This window comes from Coccomyxa subellipsoidea, assembly GCF_000258705.1.
Source record: "Coccomyxa subellipsoidea C-169, whole genome shotgun sequence".
NCBI lineage: Eukaryota > Viridiplantae > Chlorophyta > Trebouxiophyceae > Coccomyxaceae > Coccomyxa > Coccomyxa subellipsoidea.
In genome coordinates this window covers 1,229,502-1,250,130 of record NW_005178023.1, presented here as the reverse complement: position 1 = coordinate 1,250,130, position 20,629 = coordinate 1,229,502, and the positions used below count along the sequence as shown (strand labels likewise).

At 56.4% G+C, this 20,629-nt stretch overlaps 3 protein-coding genes across 3 annotated transcripts; 1 reads left to right on the top strand and 2 right to left on the bottom strand.

The window, feature by feature from the left end:
* Positions 1-5,074: 5,074 nt before the first annotated feature.
* Positions 5,075-9,653, bottom strand: COCSUDRAFT_31433 (Pkinase-domain-containing protein; the record flags this gene model as incomplete). Its single annotated transcript, XM_005643724.1, has 9 exons — positions 5,075-5,576; positions 5,688-5,845; positions 5,933-6,115; positions 7,980-8,098; positions 8,210-8,330; positions 8,459-8,559; positions 8,640-8,854; positions 9,026-9,158; positions 9,243-9,653. 9 exons carry the CDS (start codon positions 9,651-9,653, stop codon positions 5,419-5,421), a joined length of 1,599 nt encoding a protein of 532 aa, XP_005643781.1. The 3' UTR covers positions 5,075-5,418.
* A 1,041-nt stretch (positions 9,654-10,694) lies between these two features.
* On the bottom strand, positions 10,695-11,629 carry COCSUDRAFT_20027 (exonuclease component of the exosome; the record flags this gene model as incomplete). The annotated part of the gene is made up of 3 exons (XM_005643723.1): positions 10,695-10,973; positions 11,074-11,308; positions 11,460-11,629. The coding sequence occupies 3 exons, from the start codon at positions 11,627-11,629 to the stop codon at positions 10,695-10,697; spliced, it is 684 nt and encodes a 227-aa protein (XP_005643780.1).
* A 1,262-nt stretch (positions 11,630-12,891) lies between these two features.
* COCSUDRAFT_49062 (hypothetical protein) lies at positions 12,892-19,541 on the top strand (the record flags this gene model as incomplete). Its single annotated transcript, XM_005643722.1, has 19 exons — positions 12,892-13,038; positions 13,585-13,971; positions 14,308-14,462; positions 14,557-14,644; positions 14,837-15,072; positions 15,233-15,461; positions 15,572-15,724; positions 15,845-16,056; positions 16,163-16,316; positions 16,459-16,590; positions 16,686-16,745; positions 16,888-17,031; positions 17,158-17,301; positions 17,441-17,547; positions 17,666-17,855; positions 18,039-18,266; positions 18,425-18,592; positions 18,740-18,965; positions 19,079-19,541. 19 exons carry the CDS (start codon positions 12,892-12,894, stop codon positions 19,267-19,269), a joined length of 3,351 nt encoding a protein of 1,116 aa, XP_005643779.1. The 3' UTR covers positions 19,270-19,541.
* Positions 19,542-20,629: the final 1,088 nt, after the last annotated feature.

Genomic DNA, 20,629 nt, shown 5'->3' with positions numbered 1-20,629 from the left:
ATCGCCGCGTCTGGTCTCGCACAGCCGAAGGTAGCACCTACCTTCTCAGCCACACAGTAAGCAGCACAGGAGCCCTTGTGCCAGTGGACGGAGGCGTTGCAGCCATGCACGCCTTCCTTCCTCCGGCCGCGCAGCCTGCATTGGTTCAGCACTGGGACATCACCAGGCCCTGGCATCCACGCAGCGGCACACGTCAGCAGCGCCAGCACGCGGAGCAGCTGCACCCAGAGCAGCACCTGCAGGTGGAGCAGCAGCCAGGGGAGCAGTTGGAGTGGGAGCAGCAGCTGCCGGAGCCACCGCCACCACCGCCGCCCACACTATACTTCTTTGGCCTCTGGGGATCCCAGGTACAGGACCCTCAGGCTTGGGGGCTCGGCACGCGGCCGGCACATGAGTTTGTGGTGAGGGAGGCCACCGCGCGGCGACAGGTGCTTCACAGGATCAGCAAGGGGGAGGCCAGCCCGGCGGGCCCGCTGCGACCAGCCATCTGGGCTGATACCACAGATGATCAGCGCAGCGGCCTTCGGGCGCTCGAGGCGCGATGGGAGGCCAGGGCTGCAGCTGCTGGTACCGCGTCGCAGGTCTTAGGCAAGAGGCCTCGAGGGCAGCCTGATCCCTCCTCCTGGGCGATCTGGATGGCTGCGCCGCAACCACGTCCGGTTCCGCTGCGGGACCGCGGCGGGCCTGCGGGCGCGCCAGCGGGCCCTTCACCAGTGCCACAGGGAGCAGATGTCACTGTTGATCCTCCTGCTGCTGTCACAGCAGACCCATCAGCACCTTGGGCTCATGTGTGGCAAGTGGTGCACGCTTCCCATCTGGACCGGCGGCAGCGCGTGACAGCGTGGAGGCTGCTGCATGGCCAGCTCTTCGTCGGCGGCTTCGCGCGTCACGTCCACCGCGCCGATCCCGCCGGTCACGTTTGCCCGCATCCGAGCTGTGCAGGTCAGCTGGCCACACTCACCCATGTCTTCATCATCTGCCCTCTCGCCGCCGGGGTGTGGGACTGGTTCGCAGCGACATGGGCCGCGGTGACCGGAGACGACGCGCCACCGCGCAGCGCCGACCTTCTTCTCGCCGATGACACCAGGATCTGGGGACCGCCGCGGCAGCTCAGGCAGCTCTGGGATCGCCTGCGGCTCGCTACAATCTGTCAGCTGTGGGCAGCATATCAGCGCGGCCGCCACCAGCCAGATGCGGCGGCGATCACCCCCGGAGCGGTTGCGGCTCGCATCCTGTCTTCCTGCAAGAAGGCCCTGCTTGCCGATTGGCGGCTCGCGACCGTCAACGTCCGGCAGACAGCAGGTGTGCTCAGCGACTCGCTTCGCGGACGCGACCCGATGATCACCAGGGAGCAGTTCGCGGCGCGATGGTGCCACCGCGCGGTCCTCTGCGCGCTGGAGGAGCTGCCGGGCGCGCAACCTGTCATCCACTGGAGTGCCCAGCATCCCGTGCCGCTTCCAGCGTGACGCTTCCGATCCACCATTCACTGTACCCAGCCGGCCACGGCTCTAACTTGGCTATCTGTATGACCATGCTCTCATTTGGCCTTCTGCCATGACACCCGCTCGTGTCGATTCTTGTGTTGAACTCACACCCTCTCTTAGGGGGGCCTTTGCGATAGGTGCTCTGGGCACCTGGGCGCTAAGAGCCTTCGTCATACCATAGTCGGGCACGGATGACTCACCTTTCACCAGTCCCGATCCCACCCCGGCAAAGCCCGGCCTGTCGTTCCTTGTCTGAGACCCCTTTTTGCCTTAGAGCCCTGGGACCACAGATTGCCTACCAGACGCTTTGCGCCTCTCCTACTTTTAACCTTTGCCAGCGCGGAATGGGGCTCCGAGTCACGTGCTTCCACTGGTCGAGGGACCTGTCGAGCTCGGCCCAACACGGCCCCGGGGGTGCCTCCTTCACCCCTGGGGCACTGGCCTCGCCATCCAGTGCCGGTGGCCTTGCCCACCACCGGACGTGTTTGCGCGGCTCACCCCTTGGGTATCCCTCGGCCAGACGGATCCATCGTGCGCCCCGCTACCTGTGGAGTACCGTGCCGGAGAGCTGGAGCGTTGGCGCGAGCTTACAGAAGACCACCCTGCCCAGGGCTTTAGGCTATCAATAGTTTTCCAGTGATCCTCCGATGTTTCTGTCTCACCAGCAGCCCCAACAATCCCCGTGGCTAACCCGAACTGCGCCAGCATGCCCGCCCTACCTTCCCACCTTCATGTCATCCGTGGCCTTTTGCCTTAGTGTCTGTCCTCCTCACCATTCACAGTAGTTCATTGAAGGCTATCTGAAGGGTTTAGGGTTTCCAACCCCAGTATCCACCCTTGAACCTGAGCGGGTGTCTAGGACCTTGGACATGATGCCTCCTGCCTATCCCCGCCTCCGATGTGGTGGGTGTGTGTATCTGGTCGAGTTCTCGCCAGCCTACCTGTTTTTCGCCTCATTTGCGGCTTCATATCTCCCATATGCCACCGTTTCCTTGTGCCCCACCTTGTTGGCAGATTGAGGCATAGTTTAGGGTCACATTGCCAGCCCCGAGCGGCCCCTAGTGGTAATGGGTCCGAACGCGATCCTGTTCTATCCCTGTCGGCCGACCGTATTAACGTGCCTTTCATGTCTGTTCCACCACTGGTTGCCCGCACATCCATAATTGCCTGCCAGTGATTGATGATTGCCTGCTTTGCTGTGACCCCTGCCTCCAGCTGCAAGAGCCCTAGACCTGCCCCGTGGGTCCTCCAACGTCACCTCAGCGGTGTTGCGTTGCCGGCGGGCTGGAGTGCGCCTCTGGGGATGAGGTTACCCTCTGGTGCTTGGGACATGTCCATCGCTAGGAGCCTTTCTGTTGCCTTTCTGTGGTATGCCTTCATGCTTGCGCTTCTCTTAAGTATCGCATTATCCTCCTGCGGGAGTGCTCTGCGTGCCCCAACTCTGACAGGTTTCCCCAAATATCCTATTGCATGCGTGCTGGGAAGCGTGCGACTGGCACCTGTGTAATAGCGGGGGCTTCCCCTTTTTTTTTTTAAAAAAAAAAAAGAAGGCAATCATCAAGCCCGCGGGTGGTGCTGGGCCAACCCCCCCAGCAGGGCGAGAGCAGGGCGGCGACGTGCTGCGAGCCAGTGGAAAGTCAACCAAGGGTGTCTTCGCGGTGCAGCCGGTCTCGCAGGCGGCACAGGGTGAGCTGCTTGAGACACTGGACAGGCGGCTTTCCCCAGAGGCATCAGCATCAGGGGAGGGGATCCAGTTGATGGCAGCATAACACTCGCGGAGCTGGAGCCGCTATCATGAGCCTGCCGTGCGGCAAGGCCCCTGGGCTGGATGGCATTCCGTACAAATTAAATTATCACTGCTACAGGGCCGCATTACTCTTCTGTACAAGAGGAAGGGAGCGGAGCCGTCAGCCAGCTACAGGCCCATCACGCTGCGCAACATCGAGTTCAAGCTGGCAGCGCGGGCGACGGTCACCCGCATCTGCCAAATGCTCGACCATTTTGTGGACGCCACCCAGATAGGCTTCCTTCCCAAGCTCTGGACTGGGGACAACGTGCTGGCCCACCTCGAGGAGATCAGCTACTTGAAGGCCAACCAGCAGCCAGGCGTCCTGGTATTCCTGGAATTCTTGCAAGACCTCCGACCGTCTCGACAGGGCCTGGATTGAGCGGTGCGTGGCAGCAGTCGGCTTCGGGCCTGGCGCGCAGCGCTGCGTGCACCTGGGCGTCGCCGTTAACGGCTGGCACACAGAAGCCTTCCTAGTGGACTCGGGCGTCTTCCAGATGCTATCGCCGCTCCTCTTCGTGCTTGCGGCGCAGCCGGTGGCCGCGCATGCCAGGCTCCTCGCGCAGCAGCAAGCTTTCCAGCCCATCACGCTTCGTTCAAAGGAGCCAGCGCGGACATCACTGGACTCTAGCGTGGGCCTGCACTGCGCAGCCACGGGTGCCAGGTTGCTGTGGACCGGGCTTGATCCGGTCATGGGAGTCACCTTTGCGGCGTCGGGCGACAGCCTCAAGCACCTGGGCAGTACTCTAGCGCACCATACAGCCATCGTCACGAAGGTGGTGGCCCGCATCGCGCGCTGGTGGGCTTCAGCCTCAGCCTGCTGGGCCGGGCGCACGTTGCCAAGCAATTGCTGCCTTCATATCAGTGCCATAGGAGCTGCTGGAGCGGCTCTGCAGAGCCATCCACACCTACGTCGTTCCAATGGTCTCGCCCTGCTGGATGGTCAAGCACCACCCAAATGCTTCGCTGCCTCCGTGTTGAGGGCCTGCAGCAGGTGATGAGCATCCTGCCTTGCCGGCAGAGATTGTGCAGTGGATGTACGCGCATACGCTGCGAGCGCTACGATGTCTGCCGTGAACTTTACCCCAGCAGGTGTTGCCTTCACTCACTCTGCCACCCTAGGGCTGTAAGCAACTCGGCTTATCACTGGCGAATATCAGAGACCCAGCACGCCAGTGTCAGCAGTCATCCCGCGGCGCGCCATCCGTCAGGTGGTGGCCTGCTCAGGACACTTGCCAGCGTGTCAGTCTGTGTCCCACCTCGCCAGCCAGCACACTTTATGGTCCTGCAGCTTGACGGCTGCGTCTCCACCTCTTGGACGGTCAGCCAATCGCAATCAGCGACGTCCGCATCGCAGCGCAATGTTTAAGCGCTTAAATCGGTAGATGGTGTGCCGCAGGGCAGCCGCTGGGTGGGGGGAAGAACAACAATGCCTTGCAGGGCTGGACCAACAGCTGCAGAGCGCCAAGCGTCGTGCCACAAGTGCCCCACACAAGTGCCCCACAGGTAGCTGAAGAGCGCCAAGCAGCACTGCGGGCTCCTCGAGTCCGACAGGTGCTGGTGATCTGTCTCGGCCTACCTCTCAAAAGGGTTGAGGCCGTCACCCTTGATATTTTGGCACAAATATGGGGTCTTTACCTGACCCCTGACCATTCAGAAGGCCAGCATCGGTGAAGTGTTGACAAACAGGAAGGCACATGACAGGAGGTGTCTGTGGGAATGCAGTCTGAACTCGGACTCTGGAGGTCTCTCGCAGACGTACCACGAGAGACCTTGCCACAGAGGCCGGACAGCCAACTCTTCCGAAAGAATACTATTACATCACTATCATAATCCACAATGTTCCTGCGGTGTTGCTTGACGTACCTGGTCCTTAGGACTGGAAACGTGTAATTATAATAATCATGTTCCTGCAGTGCGTCTGCAGACAAGCTGCACTCAAGGCTGCCTCCTTGTGGGACTCAACAAATCCAAGTGAGACCCAGTCAACCGTAGGCACGGTGCTCGGTACGTACACCGCCCCCAAGAGCCGGGCCAAACACCTGTCACCGAGCCTATTGCCCAATTGACAGGCCTGTCCATGAAGTACAAGGTGCAACGCATTTGTTTTGTTCAGTCTTTGTTACAGAAATCTGCATGCTATGCCTTTTATGACTGGCTGTGCTCTGAATCATCACGCGCTGAGTCCGCTCGAGGTGATAGGTGGGTGGACAGGCGCGCATCATATTGGTCGAGGTTGTCAAGGCTGTCTGCTGATCCCGCACGAAGAATTCTGATGAATCCCTCAAAGTCTATTTCCTCCTCATCTGCAAATCAGCTCATCATGGTCATCACGCATGATCAACAATGCCTTGCCATGATAGCCGGGCCTTTTGCAAACCCAACACACAAATCTTGAGCATGACAAGTTGTCGTACCCTTGTACCCAGCGTCCACAAGCGCATCCTCCACGGCATAGTCCACCTCTGCTGCCGGCAGCTTCTCGCGTAACACAGACATGAGTCGCTGAATTGTCAGGCCATTTGCGTCATCAAAGCCCTCAAAGACTTTGCGTGCTGCTGCCAACCACTGCTCCCTGTCCCCATTGAAGACACCTCAGCACAGCTGCTCTTGCTTGCAGGGTGCCCGTGCGCAAGGACAAAACTGAGCGGAGCCCGCTCACCTGTAATCAGTCTGGATGGCTGGCCAGTCCAGTTGAGATGCAACAAAAGCCGACTTCCTGACAGCACCGCTTCTGTGTTCATCCATTTTCTCCACCAGCGCTCGAGCCTCAGAAGCTTCCAACCGGAATCCCAGGGATGCCAACCCTTGCGCAAGCTCAGCCTCAGTGACAGCCTCCGCCTCCCTGAAAGGAAAGGCAGATCTCAGAGTATGATGAGGTCGAATGTTCAGCATCTCACCAGGCAAAACATTGACCAGGCAAAAAATTGACCCAAACACTCAAAGTGCCACGGATCAAGGTGACAGCTTTGTTGAGTGCGCACCGGGTGTAGTGCATCTGCTTCATGACCTCCCTGAGCTCCTGCAGACTGATGGCTCTGCCGGGAGACTCAGCGCTGACGCCATCAGGACCTGCATCGCTGCTGGCCTCCTTGCTCTCCACCCTGAATGACACCTTGCGACGCTCTGAGGATCTGCGCGGCGCGCCATCTGCGCTCCCGTCTGCCTTGAGCGGGCTGGTGCTCGGCGTCGCAGTAATGGCAAGCCTGCGGCTGCTTGCCAAGAAGGGCGACTCCGGCTGCTCTTGAACTGCTGTGCGCGGTAGGATGCGACCCGTGCTGGCGTCCTGCATGGACTCAGCGGCTTGCTCAGCAGCGTGCAGGGCTTGCTCCTCCTGCATGAAAAAGAAGCGCAAGCGAAGCATTCAATCATCCAAACCAGAGTAGGTAAGAATGGCAGCATAGCTCAAGAAAGGAAGTATAGCTTTAAGAAAGTTGTCTTCACCAGTTTTCACAGGTAGGTTTACCGTCACCGCAGAAGGGTCAATCACCTGAGTGAGCCTGCCGCCCGTGGACTCCACAAAATGCTTGTAGAAGCGCTGTCCTCGTCGGCCCTCCTCCCCCTCACTCAGCAGCTTCGTGGCTGGCGGCTCAGAGGTCTCCCGTATACACGGCAGGGGTGGCGGCGATGGCGACACAGGAGCCTGTTCCTGCTGCGACCCTGCGCTGGTGTCCTGCTGGACGTCTGTGAGGGAGTCACGCATGTGCTGGAGGGGCATCCACCGTGACGTGTCTGCTGTGCCATCCGACGCGCTGTCCTGTTGATTCAGCGCAGCCTGCATGGCACACCTGTATCGGCACTGTATGACAATAGAGGCTACACCAAAAGCCCAATGCATCATACGAGGATATGCAGCCAGGTGTTGATGTGACAGTCTCAAGGTGACGTTCGAACCGTACATTGGAGAGGACATGCACAAGGCGGCGGTATTCTGAGCCCGCATGTGCCGATGTGTCCAGGCACAGGCGCGCAGCCTTGCGCTGCTCTGCGCGCTCTTCATCCGTCCTGCCCACCCACCGCACGTAGTCGTGCGTGCCGTGCACAGACCCTGAAAGGCATCAAAGAATATCATCAGCTGATCCTGCACATCACCAAGGCAGCATAGCTCACAACATTGCAAGCCATGAGAACAGATGCAGTCACAAAGCATATAGCCAATCGCGCACTGTTGTGCCACTTTGCTGCTGTTGCAGCAGCGCGCAGGATGCGCCAGTAATTCCCCCCGCCATGCAAGGACTTGCCATGCCTGTCATGCAACATGGCATTCGCAGCCCCATGCACAGACTCCCCTCGCACCCTGAAAGTGCAGGACAGATTCCACAGCTCAGCGCAAACTCGCAGCCCAGCAGCAAAGCAATACTCTTCTTGCCTCTTGCTCGGTGCACAAGCAGCATGCACTATAAGAGCACCTGTAGTACTCTAGGCCGCCGTGCGCAGACCCAGCTGAGACTCTCCCCAGCAGAGGCGGCCCTTCAATGGCGCCGCCCCCGGGACCTTGAAATGCAAGCCTCGTGCTGCCATGTGCTCCTTTCTCATCCAAAGGGCGCTTATGTCCTCCTGCCCGCAGTCCCTGCTTTTCGTCCGCAGGTCTACATCCACACAAAACCACTGCATGAATATTGCATTACCACAATGCATGTGATGCACACAGGCCAGTGGCAACCGTTAGGCATCATGCATGCCGGTGCAAGTTCATGTTGGAGACGCACATGTCCATCTTTGCCAGTGGTGCGCCATGGGCTGAGGGGTCTGGGACCAGCGTGAGCAGCAACTCCTGTGCGATGAGCTCAAAGATGGTGCGTTTGAGGGCACTGCCCTGATTGAAGCGCTGCACAGCACACACAACCCGGTTGCTATGGATCATCACTGACATGACATGCTCCACAAGAGCAGACCCAAGGCTCCTTGCAAAAAGACAAGATCATTGCCAGGGCCACACCTGTATGCGCTGCACCACCGTCTGCTGCAGCGGGGCACCTTTTGCCCTGTCGGCAGAGTTGCCGCCGGCAAGCCATGGATGATTCAAGGCATCTTTTGCGCTTGGTCGAAGACTGTGATCCCTGCAGAACTTGCAATTCTCCAGTTCACCAAACTTGACTGCAGCCACTTGACTGCGATCCGTGAAAGCTTCAATTAAGAAATCCATGCTAGACGTTTCCATAGAATCGAGCATGCACAAGGGACTCACTTGTTGAGCAGCATACTGATGAATGACTTTGCATCTTCTGAGACCTTATTGAAAGCGCCAATGTTGAAATTGGGCTCCTCTGTCAAGATCGCTTTCCAGACCTGCAAGGGACCAGCCCGCATGACTTGCTGGATGCATAAATGTTTGTAAGAGTAAGCCACATCATGGGGCGTCTTATCACCTGGGAGAGAGCAGGGTTGCTGCGGTTGCGGCGGTCGTCAAAAGGAAGGTACCCAGACAAGAGCTGGTATGCCATGACCCCAGCGGACCAGAGGTCACTGGCCGGATAGAATTCTGAGCTCAGATTCTCCGGCGCCAGGAACCAGGGGGTGCCCTCCAGTCCAAGGTCAGTGCGTGGCAGCTTATTGGCATCATAGAACACGGCCAAGCCAAAGTCTGCAACCCCCCCATGACACTCACTGTATATAGGTGCTTGCGGGAGATGCTTTGTTTGCTCACAGCGCAGATTGGATCATTCCTCACAGTGCAGATTGGATCCTTGGCATCAGAAATTGTAGGAGACAATGACAAGGAAGTCATGCATGCACATGTATGGCCGTGCCGCACCGATGGCCTTCAAGGGAGACCTTTCGCTGGTGTTCAAGAGCATGAAGTTGCCCGGCTTGACGTCGCGATGCAATATTCTATGTGAGTGACACTGTGCGAGTGTGCGCAGCACGGCACGCATGTAGCTGCTCACCTGCAGCCCACGGCAGGTCCTGTTCAGCTCAACAATCCAAGCATGGGTGCAGGACAGGCAGCGGTGCTTCGCAGCCCCTCTCACCGTCTTCTCACTGTAGTGACGCTGCGCCAAGCTGTGGCTGAGCTCGCCTCCTCGGCAGATCTCCATTATTATGTGGACATATTCACTGTCCTCCAGGGCTTCCTTGAAGTGCACGACGTTCAGTGTGCCTCGCAGCCGGTAAAGCACCGAAATCTCGCGTTTGATGTTAGCCAGGTGTGCTGCCTGTCGATCGATGGATAGATTGGGCACCTCCAGCACCTTCTTGATCGACTTTGCTGCGTACTGCTTGCCGTTCTTCTTCTTGGACACGACACGCACCACGCCAAATCCTCCTCTCCCAAGATCATCTCCAGTATCATACTTCTCTTCAAAGCCGGCAGGGTATCCACAAGATACAGGTGAGAACTCTCTGTGTTTTTTCTGGTCCCAAGCATCGATCCTGGACGACATCGCTCATTCTCTGAGAGCACTAACACCCCTAGTTCGCCTCATAGATTTTTTCTTTGCAATGCGAGACATATTCTTATGCGATTGTGAGCAAAATTGACGAAATACAAGCGGCTGCATTGTCAGAAGGTGATGTCAACATGTCTGCGAGCACATGCGAGAGCCAAATTTGTTCACGTAATGCACCCTGGAACTGATATTTAAATTTGAACTCATTGCATGGCTTTCACAGGTTGATGAAGTGGATGCGGGTCAATCTCTTTCTCCCTCTCTCTCTTCTCCTTTTGCGAAACACCGCAGAACTGCGTGACGAATTAATTGCTGAAGGAGTCTGCTATTGTTCCGGCATTCGAAACTCTGCACCGTGCCGGCCCCTCCATTATGCGCCAGTGGTTGGCGCCAATCGAAATAGCACTCATGATGATGGAGTCCATGATGGCAACCGCGTCTCGAGATTATCATGATGATATTCAGGCTGCGATTTGCACTCCGTATGCCGGATGAACCAGTGTTTTGGCACTTACAAATGTTGCATACACTCAAAGTCATTTTTGAAAAGCTGAAAGAAAATCGATTTGAGGGCTTGTCCACAGCACTCCCACTACTAGTATGGGTTGCATCCAATGTCAAGTTATGCAATGCAAACTTGTGTGCTACTACAACTTCTTTGGCGCTGCCTGGCCGGCTAGATTCAGTAGCCCACAGTCTGATACCTCCGAGGAGCGAGTCGCGAGACCTTCACGGTCCAATTCTAGTCTTAGTGAGTTCCAGAGTCTTTGCCATGGAGCAAAAGTACAAATCCCCGGCTGATGAGCTCATGAATATAAATTGTCACCAGAAAAACCACAGCCAGCCCCATTGTCTTCAGGAGCCTAGCTCCTGGGCAAGAGATGCCGCATGGTGCGAGCCATGGGACACCATCGGTGGTGCACTGCTGAGCACTGCTCAGTGAACAGAGCTGCCTCAGGGCCACTACTGCAGCTGCTCCAATGTAATATACAGATACCTGTAGAAGAAGATTGTGAACAGAAGAGCTCGAGACGATCAAGTTGCAATGCGCGCCAGAAGTTTTTGCACCAGGAGTTTCGACTGGTCAGCGGACAGGTATTCGCTCCTTGTTATGGCATTGGCTATGAGGATGACAGTGGTAGCTTTGGCTGCGTCAATCCAGACCCGCCCATTCTGGCCAATGGCTATCTCAAATTGCAGGGAGTTCCCCAGAGCCTCCAAGACTGGAGCTGTAGGAGACGCCAGTAGTCGCCTTGCAAGGGCTGTGGAGCAGCTTATCAGGTGGCCTTCTTTCAAGGGTCCGTATCCCGACGCCTGACATGCAAAACATGCTCTGAGGACATGAAACTGAGGAACCTCCAACAAAGATGCCTGTGGCACAAGGTGTTCGCCTTTGCTGCAACGGGATGCGTACCTTGCCACCAGTATCGGTGCATGACAGTTCTGTGTCAATGTCCCGGTGCGCCAGGACCACCCTTGCATAAACGAGATCACCCTCTGCAAGCTTTGGCCGATTGCGCCGAGTGGCCCCCTCAAAAGATAGGATGTTCAGCACCGCAGGGAAAGGAGCGCCAATGTCCACCACAAAATTCTCTGCATGCCGTTCCAACACCACCCCTACCACATCATCACCAGTGCTGGAAATGTACCTGCATGCCAGGCCGTATGTCAGCCATTGGAGCTGGGATTGAGACAGCAGGCAGCGGCTGCTTCAAAGCCCATCGACATCTTCTGATCGTCGAACAGATGCCTCAGCTGACTGCAAAATATTCCGAAGTACACACTTTGTACTAGGTTCACCTTTTCTGTCGTCCTTCAACCCACAACTTTCCGGCTTTCGTCTGACGCAACAACCCTGCTCTGGAAGTGTGCAAATTAGTGCCATCTGCGTATAGACCAGCTCCGACTTTGACCTGCCCCTGCTCTGGAAGGACTGCCACAACATCCCCAGGACCGACTACCTGCCTCATTGCAGATGGGAGGTAAATTAAAATCACGGATATTTCAAGCGATTATCTGTCGTATTTGTCACACGATCGGGCCCTCACCTGTGATTTCATCGGAGCATTGTGTGGGCCAATAGTTCCTCAAGTCTGAGACGGTCGTCTGCGCCTGGCTGATCGCTGGCAAGGAAGGCTCTAGTCAGATTAATCAATTTTTCAAATATTCATATATTTAAATAAATGGCTGGCTATGCAGGACGGAATGACTTGATCATCTGAGCTGCCTGAATGTTCCTTGGCGCAGGGGCGTTCCTTTGCATTCCTTCGTGGCATTGGCTGCGGATCTTTCGGGAAATTGTCATGATCAGCCACCAACATATGTTGTGGCGTATCAGCCTGTCCCAACATAGCTTGCATCTTTAGGGGAGGTCCACAAGTATACGCTTGATTTCTTGCCTCCCAAGGATTCCGTGATCACCGTTACCATTGCCCTTTAAAGCAAGGCCACGTTCCATTGATCTTTTAAGTTGCAGGCAGTATTGTCATCAGGATGTCTGGTTGGAACGGGAACTATGCCAACCAAGGCTATGGGCAACAGCAGGGGCAGAGTCAACAGGGCTACACTGCCCCAGTGCAGCAGCAGCAGCAGCAGGTGGTAAATCTCGACCTGAGCGGGGCAGTTGGCCTCTTCGCTATATACCCTTCCCACACTGCTGGACCGTGACGGTCGCTCGCTGATACTGTCCAGTCAAAGAACACCAATAAGTCCATCATGCTTGGTATTTCTGAGTAGCCTTCGCCTCTGCCTGCTGCGTCATTGACTGTGCTTTCGATGTGTGCCATCAGGCTCAGCAAACGTCCTACACACCCGCATCCCAGCAACAGGTGCGCAAAGTTAGCGTAGCAGCATTTTTATTCTTCTGATTGTAGGTGCAAATTCTATCATTGCATCACACTACGATTTGGGGATGTGCTCACGAAATGTTTGCCTGCAAACTTCGCCACAGATCTCCTATGGAAACTATCAGACTGGACAAATAGCCAACGAGTCTTCAGCCCCACAGGGATCTGTTTATGGAACCACTTCTCCTGCAACGCCGGGGTATGGGACCACTTCGAGTGCTTACAGCGGCGGCCAACAGAGCTATGGCACAACCCAGGTCTGGGGCATAGACAATGATCTCATCTCACTTTTCAAGTACAACTTCAATTCGTGACACTTTTCCTCCTTTCTGAGAGCTCTCTTTAAGCAAGCAAAGTGGAAAGTTTGCCAAACCCAAGCACTGCACATGCAGAACGCCTATGGCAGCCAGCAACCTGCCGCATATGGGTACTCTGTTGGAGGCCAGTCTGCTGCGGGCAGCGGCGCGGTTGCTCAGGCTGCGCAAGGGCTGGCGCCAGAACAGCAGGCTAAGCTGTCCCAGATCGTGGCGCAAGTACACTCCAGTCCTCTTGTATTACTTCACAGCTGTGTTCTTTGCACCCGCACAAGTATAAGTTTTCTTTTCAGACACACAAGCTTTACGCTGAAAAGCTTCTGCAATCCGGGCATGCTCAAGTGTGCTCTTATGTTCTTTGGGCACAGGTGCAGGGTGGGAGCTCCAGTCAGCAGACCTACCCAGCTTATCCGCAGCCGGCACAAGCAGCGCAACCAGCATCCTCATACCAGTACGGATCTACCGTAGCACAGCAGTCGCCTGCTGGTTACAATCCCTCTCAAGCTAGCAAGACACAATACAACGCCCAGCAAGCAACCCCTGCGGCAGCATATGCCGCTCAGCAGTATCCGCCTGTGAGTCGCCACTATTCTCTTGAAAGCTATGACCCAGTTTTGGGCTCCCTGTGGCTCGCACAAGGAAATCCCAAAATACAATGTGGCTATGTTGATCATGCATGGCAAGGAGGTGTAGACTTGCGAAGACCTTCCACCTGTGACAGCACCATGAAACCGCTCTTGATGGCCCTGCAATCCCCTGCTGCAGGAGACGCAACAGGCCTATGGCACAGGCACGTACGCTTCTCAGCAAGGCACTGCAACAGCCTCCTACGGCACTGCCCAGCCCGCCTCCGGCTATGGAACCGTCCAGCAGGCGTCGGCCTACTCGGCACAGCAGCCCCAACAGCAACCTGCTGTTGGGTATGGCACCGCACAGGGCGCGGCTGCAGGCGGGTACGGCACCCAGCAGACCACCCCTGCATATGCCGGCCAGAGCAATGTAGGCCAGGGTCAGTATGCATCCCATGCATCACCCGCTCCCGCCCAGGGCTACAGCGCGCAGCAGCCCACCGCCCCTGCCGCGTATGGCCAGACCGCGCCCGCTCGCACCGGCTACACAGCGCCCCAGCAAACAACACCAGCAGGCTACACAGTGCCCCAGCAAACAACACCAGCCCCGCAGGCTGCATATCCACGCCAAGCTCCTGCACGAGGCTTCTCTCAGCAGGCTGGAAAGCAGCAGGTAGACTTGCCGTACTTGCTTCACCAGCGACCTTGGGCTCCTGCACCCTCCTCACCCTGCGCCCACGTTTGACCTTCAACACCGAGGCAATGCTTGACAAGACAATGTGATCTGTGTTGGATTCAGAGGTCGCCAGCATCAGGGTCCAACACAGCAGCAGAAATTTTCCTTCCCTAGTTGCGTTTCTCTTGTTTTTCAACCTGCATGCACCACGCATGCAAGCCGACCGGTGGTTCTGCTGCACAGTACGGATCAAGCTACGGCTCCCAGGCAACGCCTGCTGCTGGCGCTGCGACATATGGGCAGCAGCAGCCCGCAGCCCAGCAGGGCTCCTATGCGGCCACAGGGCAGCAGAGCCAGTACAAGCCTGCTGCTGGCGGCCCAAAATATGGCACTCCAGGGTACACAGCGCCCAGCACCCAGGGGCGCGGCGCTGCAGTGCGGCCAGCGGCAGCAGCCAGCTCCCAGCCTTCGTATGCGCGTCCTGTGGTGCAGGCTCCTGGCAGCGTCCGGCCGCCGGTGCAAGCACATCGCCCTGCTGTGCAGCCGCACGTGGGAAGGGGCGTTGCAGCTCCTGCTGCAGGTGGTCTCCCCCTGGGCTTTTGCCAGACACATCTCCAGAGCATCGCACTACTCTCTCGTTGACTGGTTTGGCAAGGCGTAGAGAGTGGATCAGGGGAGATGAGTTCTCTGGATCTCACGCCGTCGCACTGCATGCACAGGGCGAGGTCGTGGTGGTTTCTCTGGGGGCCCAGGCCCCTACGGCGCTATGCAGGCGCCGCCAGCTGCTCGTGGCGCGCCGGCACATGCCCAGGCCAACCGTGCGGCGGCCGCTGCGCAAGTGGGTCAGAGCGCGCGCGAAATCGCCCGCATGGCCGACGCCGCCAGGGAGAAGCGCGACGAGGCCAAGGCACGCGAGCGCGAGCGCGATCGGCCGCGCGAGTCCCGCATCACAGCCACAGCCACGGCCACGGCTGAGCGCCCACGCGGCCGTGATCGCGAGCGGGACAGGTGACTTGCCTCCGCTTCAGCAGTGTCATGAGCATGCACTTCCTGATGCAGACACTGCATTAGATGCAAAACATAATACCATGCATGACATCTGCAGCTGCCTGTGTTGGGATGAACATTCTGTAGGGCACATCTCTTGAAGCATGCTGGGGCTGTGCAGCGAGGCCAAAGAGCGGGACGCCCCGCGGTCCAGGTCTCGGCTGACCTCGCCTCCGCACCGTAGCCCGCGCCGTCCGTCCCCAGTGCGGCGCAAAGAGCCCGACTATGCTGTGCGCCTGTCGTCGCGCCCCCTGGTCACCCTGGAGCGCGACTACCACGAAGTCATCCATCGCTGCACCCGCCTCTATGTTTCCGCTGACTTCTCCAAGGTGGCCTCCACCTGGGTCAAGGTAGGCACGCCCGGCGCGTCCCTTGTGTCTCTTTGCATTGTGATCGGACCAATTTTGCTGCACTGTGTGGCTCCAAACAGCTGACGTGAACATCCCTTTGTCACTTGCAGGCGCAGCCTGTGGCTGCTACCGGCAGGAAGAGCGTGCTCTGGCGGCTGTTCGAGCCTGTTCACTTCCAGCACGAGGTGGACTATGAAGAATCGCCCATGCCGGACTTGAAGCCTGTCAGCCTTGCTGAAGGCGCAGTCAAGTGGAACGCCAGGGTAAGTGCCATGCATTAACATCCAAAGGAGTCATTCATTGCCTCAAAGTGTATCTGCACAGGAGCATCAGCGGTAAACTGTCCTCTATCCTTATATAGTCTTGTCATTCCTGGCGCATAGGTCGTGCTGCTGTCTGGCCTGGACGATGATGCGCGCAAGGAGCTGCTGAAGGGCGTGCACCATGGAGGCCAGCACCTGCACCAGCTGCTCAAGTTCCTGACGGTCCGCACCGAGACCGACAAGGATGACGGCCGCGTGGAACGCAGCGGCATCACCGCCATTGGTGGCCAGCATGACCCCTCCTTGGACGGCCCCATCACAGACGCCTCCAAGTGAGCACACCCAAGCATGCAGCTCTTGCGCTCTCCAATCCACAGTGGCACAAGTAGAGGCACTTGTGAGTAGGCCTGGAGTCTGACTATCACCTGGTGTGCGCAGGAGCACTGAGCCGCTGATTGCGACGTGCGTGCGGCATGCAAAGAAGCTCTTGGGTGTAGATTTGAGCGCCTGCAAGGAGTGGCTGCCCGTGATCGAGGTGCACTACCAGCGGCCGCCCAGCAGCCTCTCCCCAGACGCCACTGAGAGCACGGAGGTACACTTCTGTGCGTTATAAGAGGTCTTGAGTAGGAATTTTGCGAGGTCATCTGCTAGATATCAAATTCTGGGCTGCGCTTGTGCGCCACTTTCTGTGGTGTGGTCATCAACACTGGCATTGAGGGTTGGATGGTCTGCAGATCACTGTGATCTTTCTGGCAATTGCACGGAGGGTCATGCCTGAGGACTGGCAGAGCACCTGGAAGGAGCAAGAGGCCTGGCTGAAGGGGAAGGCCGCACGCGAGGAGGCCGTCACCAAGAAGGAAGAAGAGGTAATAGAGACTTTAGCCAACCTGTGCACATTCATCCACTTGTGCTTATACTACCCATTGGGCTGCACAGGATGTGACGATTTCCTTGCATGCAGGAGAAGGCAAGCAAGGCGAAGGCTGTGGAGGAAAAGGCCAAGCCTGAAGAAGCCACCAAGGTTGGTATCTCAAACGCACATGCATGAGGTTGCTGTGTTTGCGCCATCTAGCGCGAACAGTTGTCTGCAAAGCATCATTATCGATCCAGTTAGTGCTGTAGTCCTTTTTTCAGAGCCTAATTCAAACGCATGTAACTTGCAGGCTGAGGGTGCTGCAGTCAAGGACGATGAGCCTGCTGGTGCTGAGAAGCCTGCAAAGAGAGCCAAGACTGGTGACGTGGAGGAAGAGAAGAAGAAGGACCATGGAAAGGTGGTCGACACAGACATAAAGGACGCAGATAACAAGGTATGGCAGTCAATGATTAATTCCATGTCGATCAATGGAGTTTATATTTTAGGAAGTGCATTGATTCCAAGGAACTGCACTGAATTGACCATCAGCTCCTGACATATATGTTCTGACATGTGGCAGGCTCCCGAGGCACCCCAGGAAGCAGAGACCGATGCCAAAGTACCTGAGGTTCCACGGCTGCTCTTCCGTGGCAAGCGCTCTGCCAAGGAGAGGTGGCGGTCGGCATCCATCAGCCTTGATGGGCTCCTGGACTATGACGAAGAGGTGACTCATTGCGTCAGGATGCCTTGTATAATCAGTATGGGAATGTACTTGGCCGCAAGGATGCCTCAGACTTCACATGATGCTGCTCTTCTTGATTTACAGCTGTGTTGATGTTTGCTGAGCCATGCACTTTGCGCAGGACCGTGACGAGTCCACGATGGAGCTCAGCCTGTTTGCAGAGGGCTTCCAGGAGATGCTGGCGCGAGACTATGGCGAGCGCATTCTCAAGTCCCTCTATGCTGAAAGGTGAGGGCAACGTGGTGATGCAAAGGCAAAGGCAGAGGCGGCAAGCAATCAAGCATGTGTGCAACAATCCACACATCTGTCATGGCTTGGTCCTCTTACATGCGCTATTATTGTGCAGGAGTGCTGCTCTCAAGCGGCGCGAGGAGCGCAAGCGCAAGCGCGAGGAGGAGAAGGCAGCTGCCGAGGCCAAGGAGAAGGCCGCAGAGGAAGCAAAGCAGGCTGAACCAGAGGCTGCTGCCGTCAAGGAGGAGGACGAGATCGCTGCACCTGTCAAGGAGGAAAGCCAGAATGGAAGACCTGTGCTGGAGGTGACATCTGACACCGCTGTCCGGTTGTAGCTGTCAGTATTTGAGGCTTGCATTGTTGCTCTAATGCGCTGTCCGAATGTGGATGTCAATATTCAAGGCTTGCATTGTTGCTCTAATGCTTGCCTCATGAGTTTGCCATGCAGGAGCAATTCTTGACGTCCTGGTGGTGTGTCGTGAGTGCAGGCTGCAGACACAGAGATGAAGGAGGCAGCTGCGGAGGAGGTTGCACCTGTCAAGGCCGAGGGCGGCGAAGAAGGGGAGGCGGCTGGTGCAGTGGAAGGAGACGCAAAGGAGGAGGAAGAGTTGGCGGAGGGCGAGGGATCACCCGACAAGGGAGCAGGCTGCGGCAAAAAGGGGAGGACCACCCGTGGCAGAGGCCGCGGACGCGCAGCTCGGGGCCGTGGCAGGAAGGTGGGTGTCCTGTGCAGCGTGGGCGGAACAAAGTGCTGCCTGGGTCCAGGATGCTTACGAGTGTCTGACATGATACATATATGTAGTCGCATGATTTGAAATGTGACCCACCAGATGTGTTATCTGCACTAAACCGGTCATTGTTCCTGCAACCGCAGGCTCAGGCAAAGGCGGGGGGTAATGCAGAGGCGGAGGCGGACGAGCCTGGGGAGAACGGAGGGAAGAGCGAGGGTGAGGAAGCAGCCCAGGAGACGCCTGACAAAGCAGCCCCTACAGATAAGACAGCTGCTGTGGATGTGCAGGCTGAGGGCACTGCCAAAGAAGAGGTGAGTGATGTGTGGAATTTGGGCCATGCTCAAGATCCTATGCCCTGTGCTGTTTCACAATGTGTCCCTGTTGTCCTCAAGATACAATGCAGCAGATGCACAGAATTTATGGTAATTGTGCCAATGAGAAAGCATGTGATCATGCAGGGTGGCGGCAAGGCAGCAGGTGTGCAGGACACAGCAGCTGAGCCTGCAAAGGAGGATCAGCCAAAGGAGGCCAAGGCTCCTGCTGAGAAACCTGTGGAGAACGGCTCGGCAAAAGTGGAAAAGCATGAGGAGGGCGCGTCCGGGGATAAGGACAAGGAGAAGAAGAAGAAGAAATACAAAGTCGACGAGGAGCTGCTGCTTGCCTTCCGCTACTTTGACCGCAACTGTGCGGCGCATCCCTTCACTGGATTTCCAAATGCCTCACCTCTGAGTTTATTATCATTCTCACTTACACACTCTCAGTGTTTTGAACCTAACATGCATGTTGCATGCCTACAGGCTGCGGCTACATCAAGGTGGACGATCTGCGGCGCATCGTGGCCAACCTCGGCCACGCCCTCAGCCTGCGGACTGTCAAGGAGCTGTGCCTGAATGTGGCGGGAGCACCTTCCTCATCTGCGGGCCGCGCTCGCCAGGACAGAATCTACTACCGTGACATCACTGACAGAGAAGTCACAGATGGGTCCTGAAGGGAGTCTTGTGTCGTCAGCGCAGACGTCTGCCAGCTCAGAACACCCTGCAGATGCCTTCTTTGTGGCCTTGTGCGCACTGCAATATATATGATTCTTAAATCCACCACTCCCCTACTGCAGTGGAAGTGACATAGTAGGTGTGCTTTGTTGTGTGCACTCCTTGCATGAAATGAATGTGTTGCTTTGGGGCTGGTTCCGCTGATTCGGCAGAGCTTTGAAATCCATGGCGCTTGACAGCAATGGGCATTTGTAATTATGTTTGCCTTTTCAAAGGGTGAGCATTTCACAGCGGTCCTGGCCTCTAATGCCATGGCCTCTAAATAGGGCTTGCAGAAGAGCATAGGAAGGAACTTGAAGGCATGCAACAGCTTCCATGTCTGTGCAAAACATGGACATGCACAGACATGGAAGCCGTTGTGGGCGGGCCTTGTTTTATACACCCAGATAACAAAATGTGGACATCCATGCACTTGCTTTAAACAGGACCATACGTTATTGTAGTGATCTTCCTGCTGCGCCATTCTTAAAGTGGCATGCAGCAGCTTGGACTTATTGTTGCCTGCCTGAGGCACCTGGGTGTCTCAGACCGCTCAGGTGATTGTTATTTCCTGGTGGATTGCATCCCATAGGATGTAAAATCAATCCTAAACTCTGTAGGATATGCATATCGGGACTGTGCCATCGACAGATTGCGCCAGCCTCTATTGAAATTCCCCAGCTGTGAGCCTAGGGTATGACCTACCTTGTCTCGAACAGCACAGAAAGCAATGCTGATCGCCAGAAACGTCCCATAGGACATTAAATTGGAGATCAACAGGAAGACAGACGAAAGATCGCCCCTCTCTTGGTGGAGAATGGGTGCACCGACAACACGACGTTGGCAATGCCTGGTGTGATCTTGAAGCACACGATGCTGCTGTGTGCTTTTCCTTAGGGGGGAGTGAGTAGTATTCAAGGCTGGTATACGACCTGGAACTGTCGAAAATATCTATGCCTCTATCTGAGAAATTAGACCTACTGATGCTAGCAGCTGATTTGGTGCAAAGTGATCCTTAAGGATCCAAGCTTGACCAAATCCTGCTTCAAAGCTACATTACGTATAGTATGCAATACGTTTGAGTCATTCGCTGATGTGCAGCAGCCCAAGCCAAGGCCCTGCTGTGACTACTGACCAATCTTCTGAGACTTGACAGACCATCCAGACAGATGATGCGTTATGGCCACAAGCCAACTGCAGTGATCCTGCATGATGGAATTAGCTCAGATGATGAGCACTCGCCTGCAATGATCTTGCAGTACAGTTGATAGTGTGCAACAAAGCGGTGCTAGCATGCTCTCTTGGAACTGGAGCAAATAG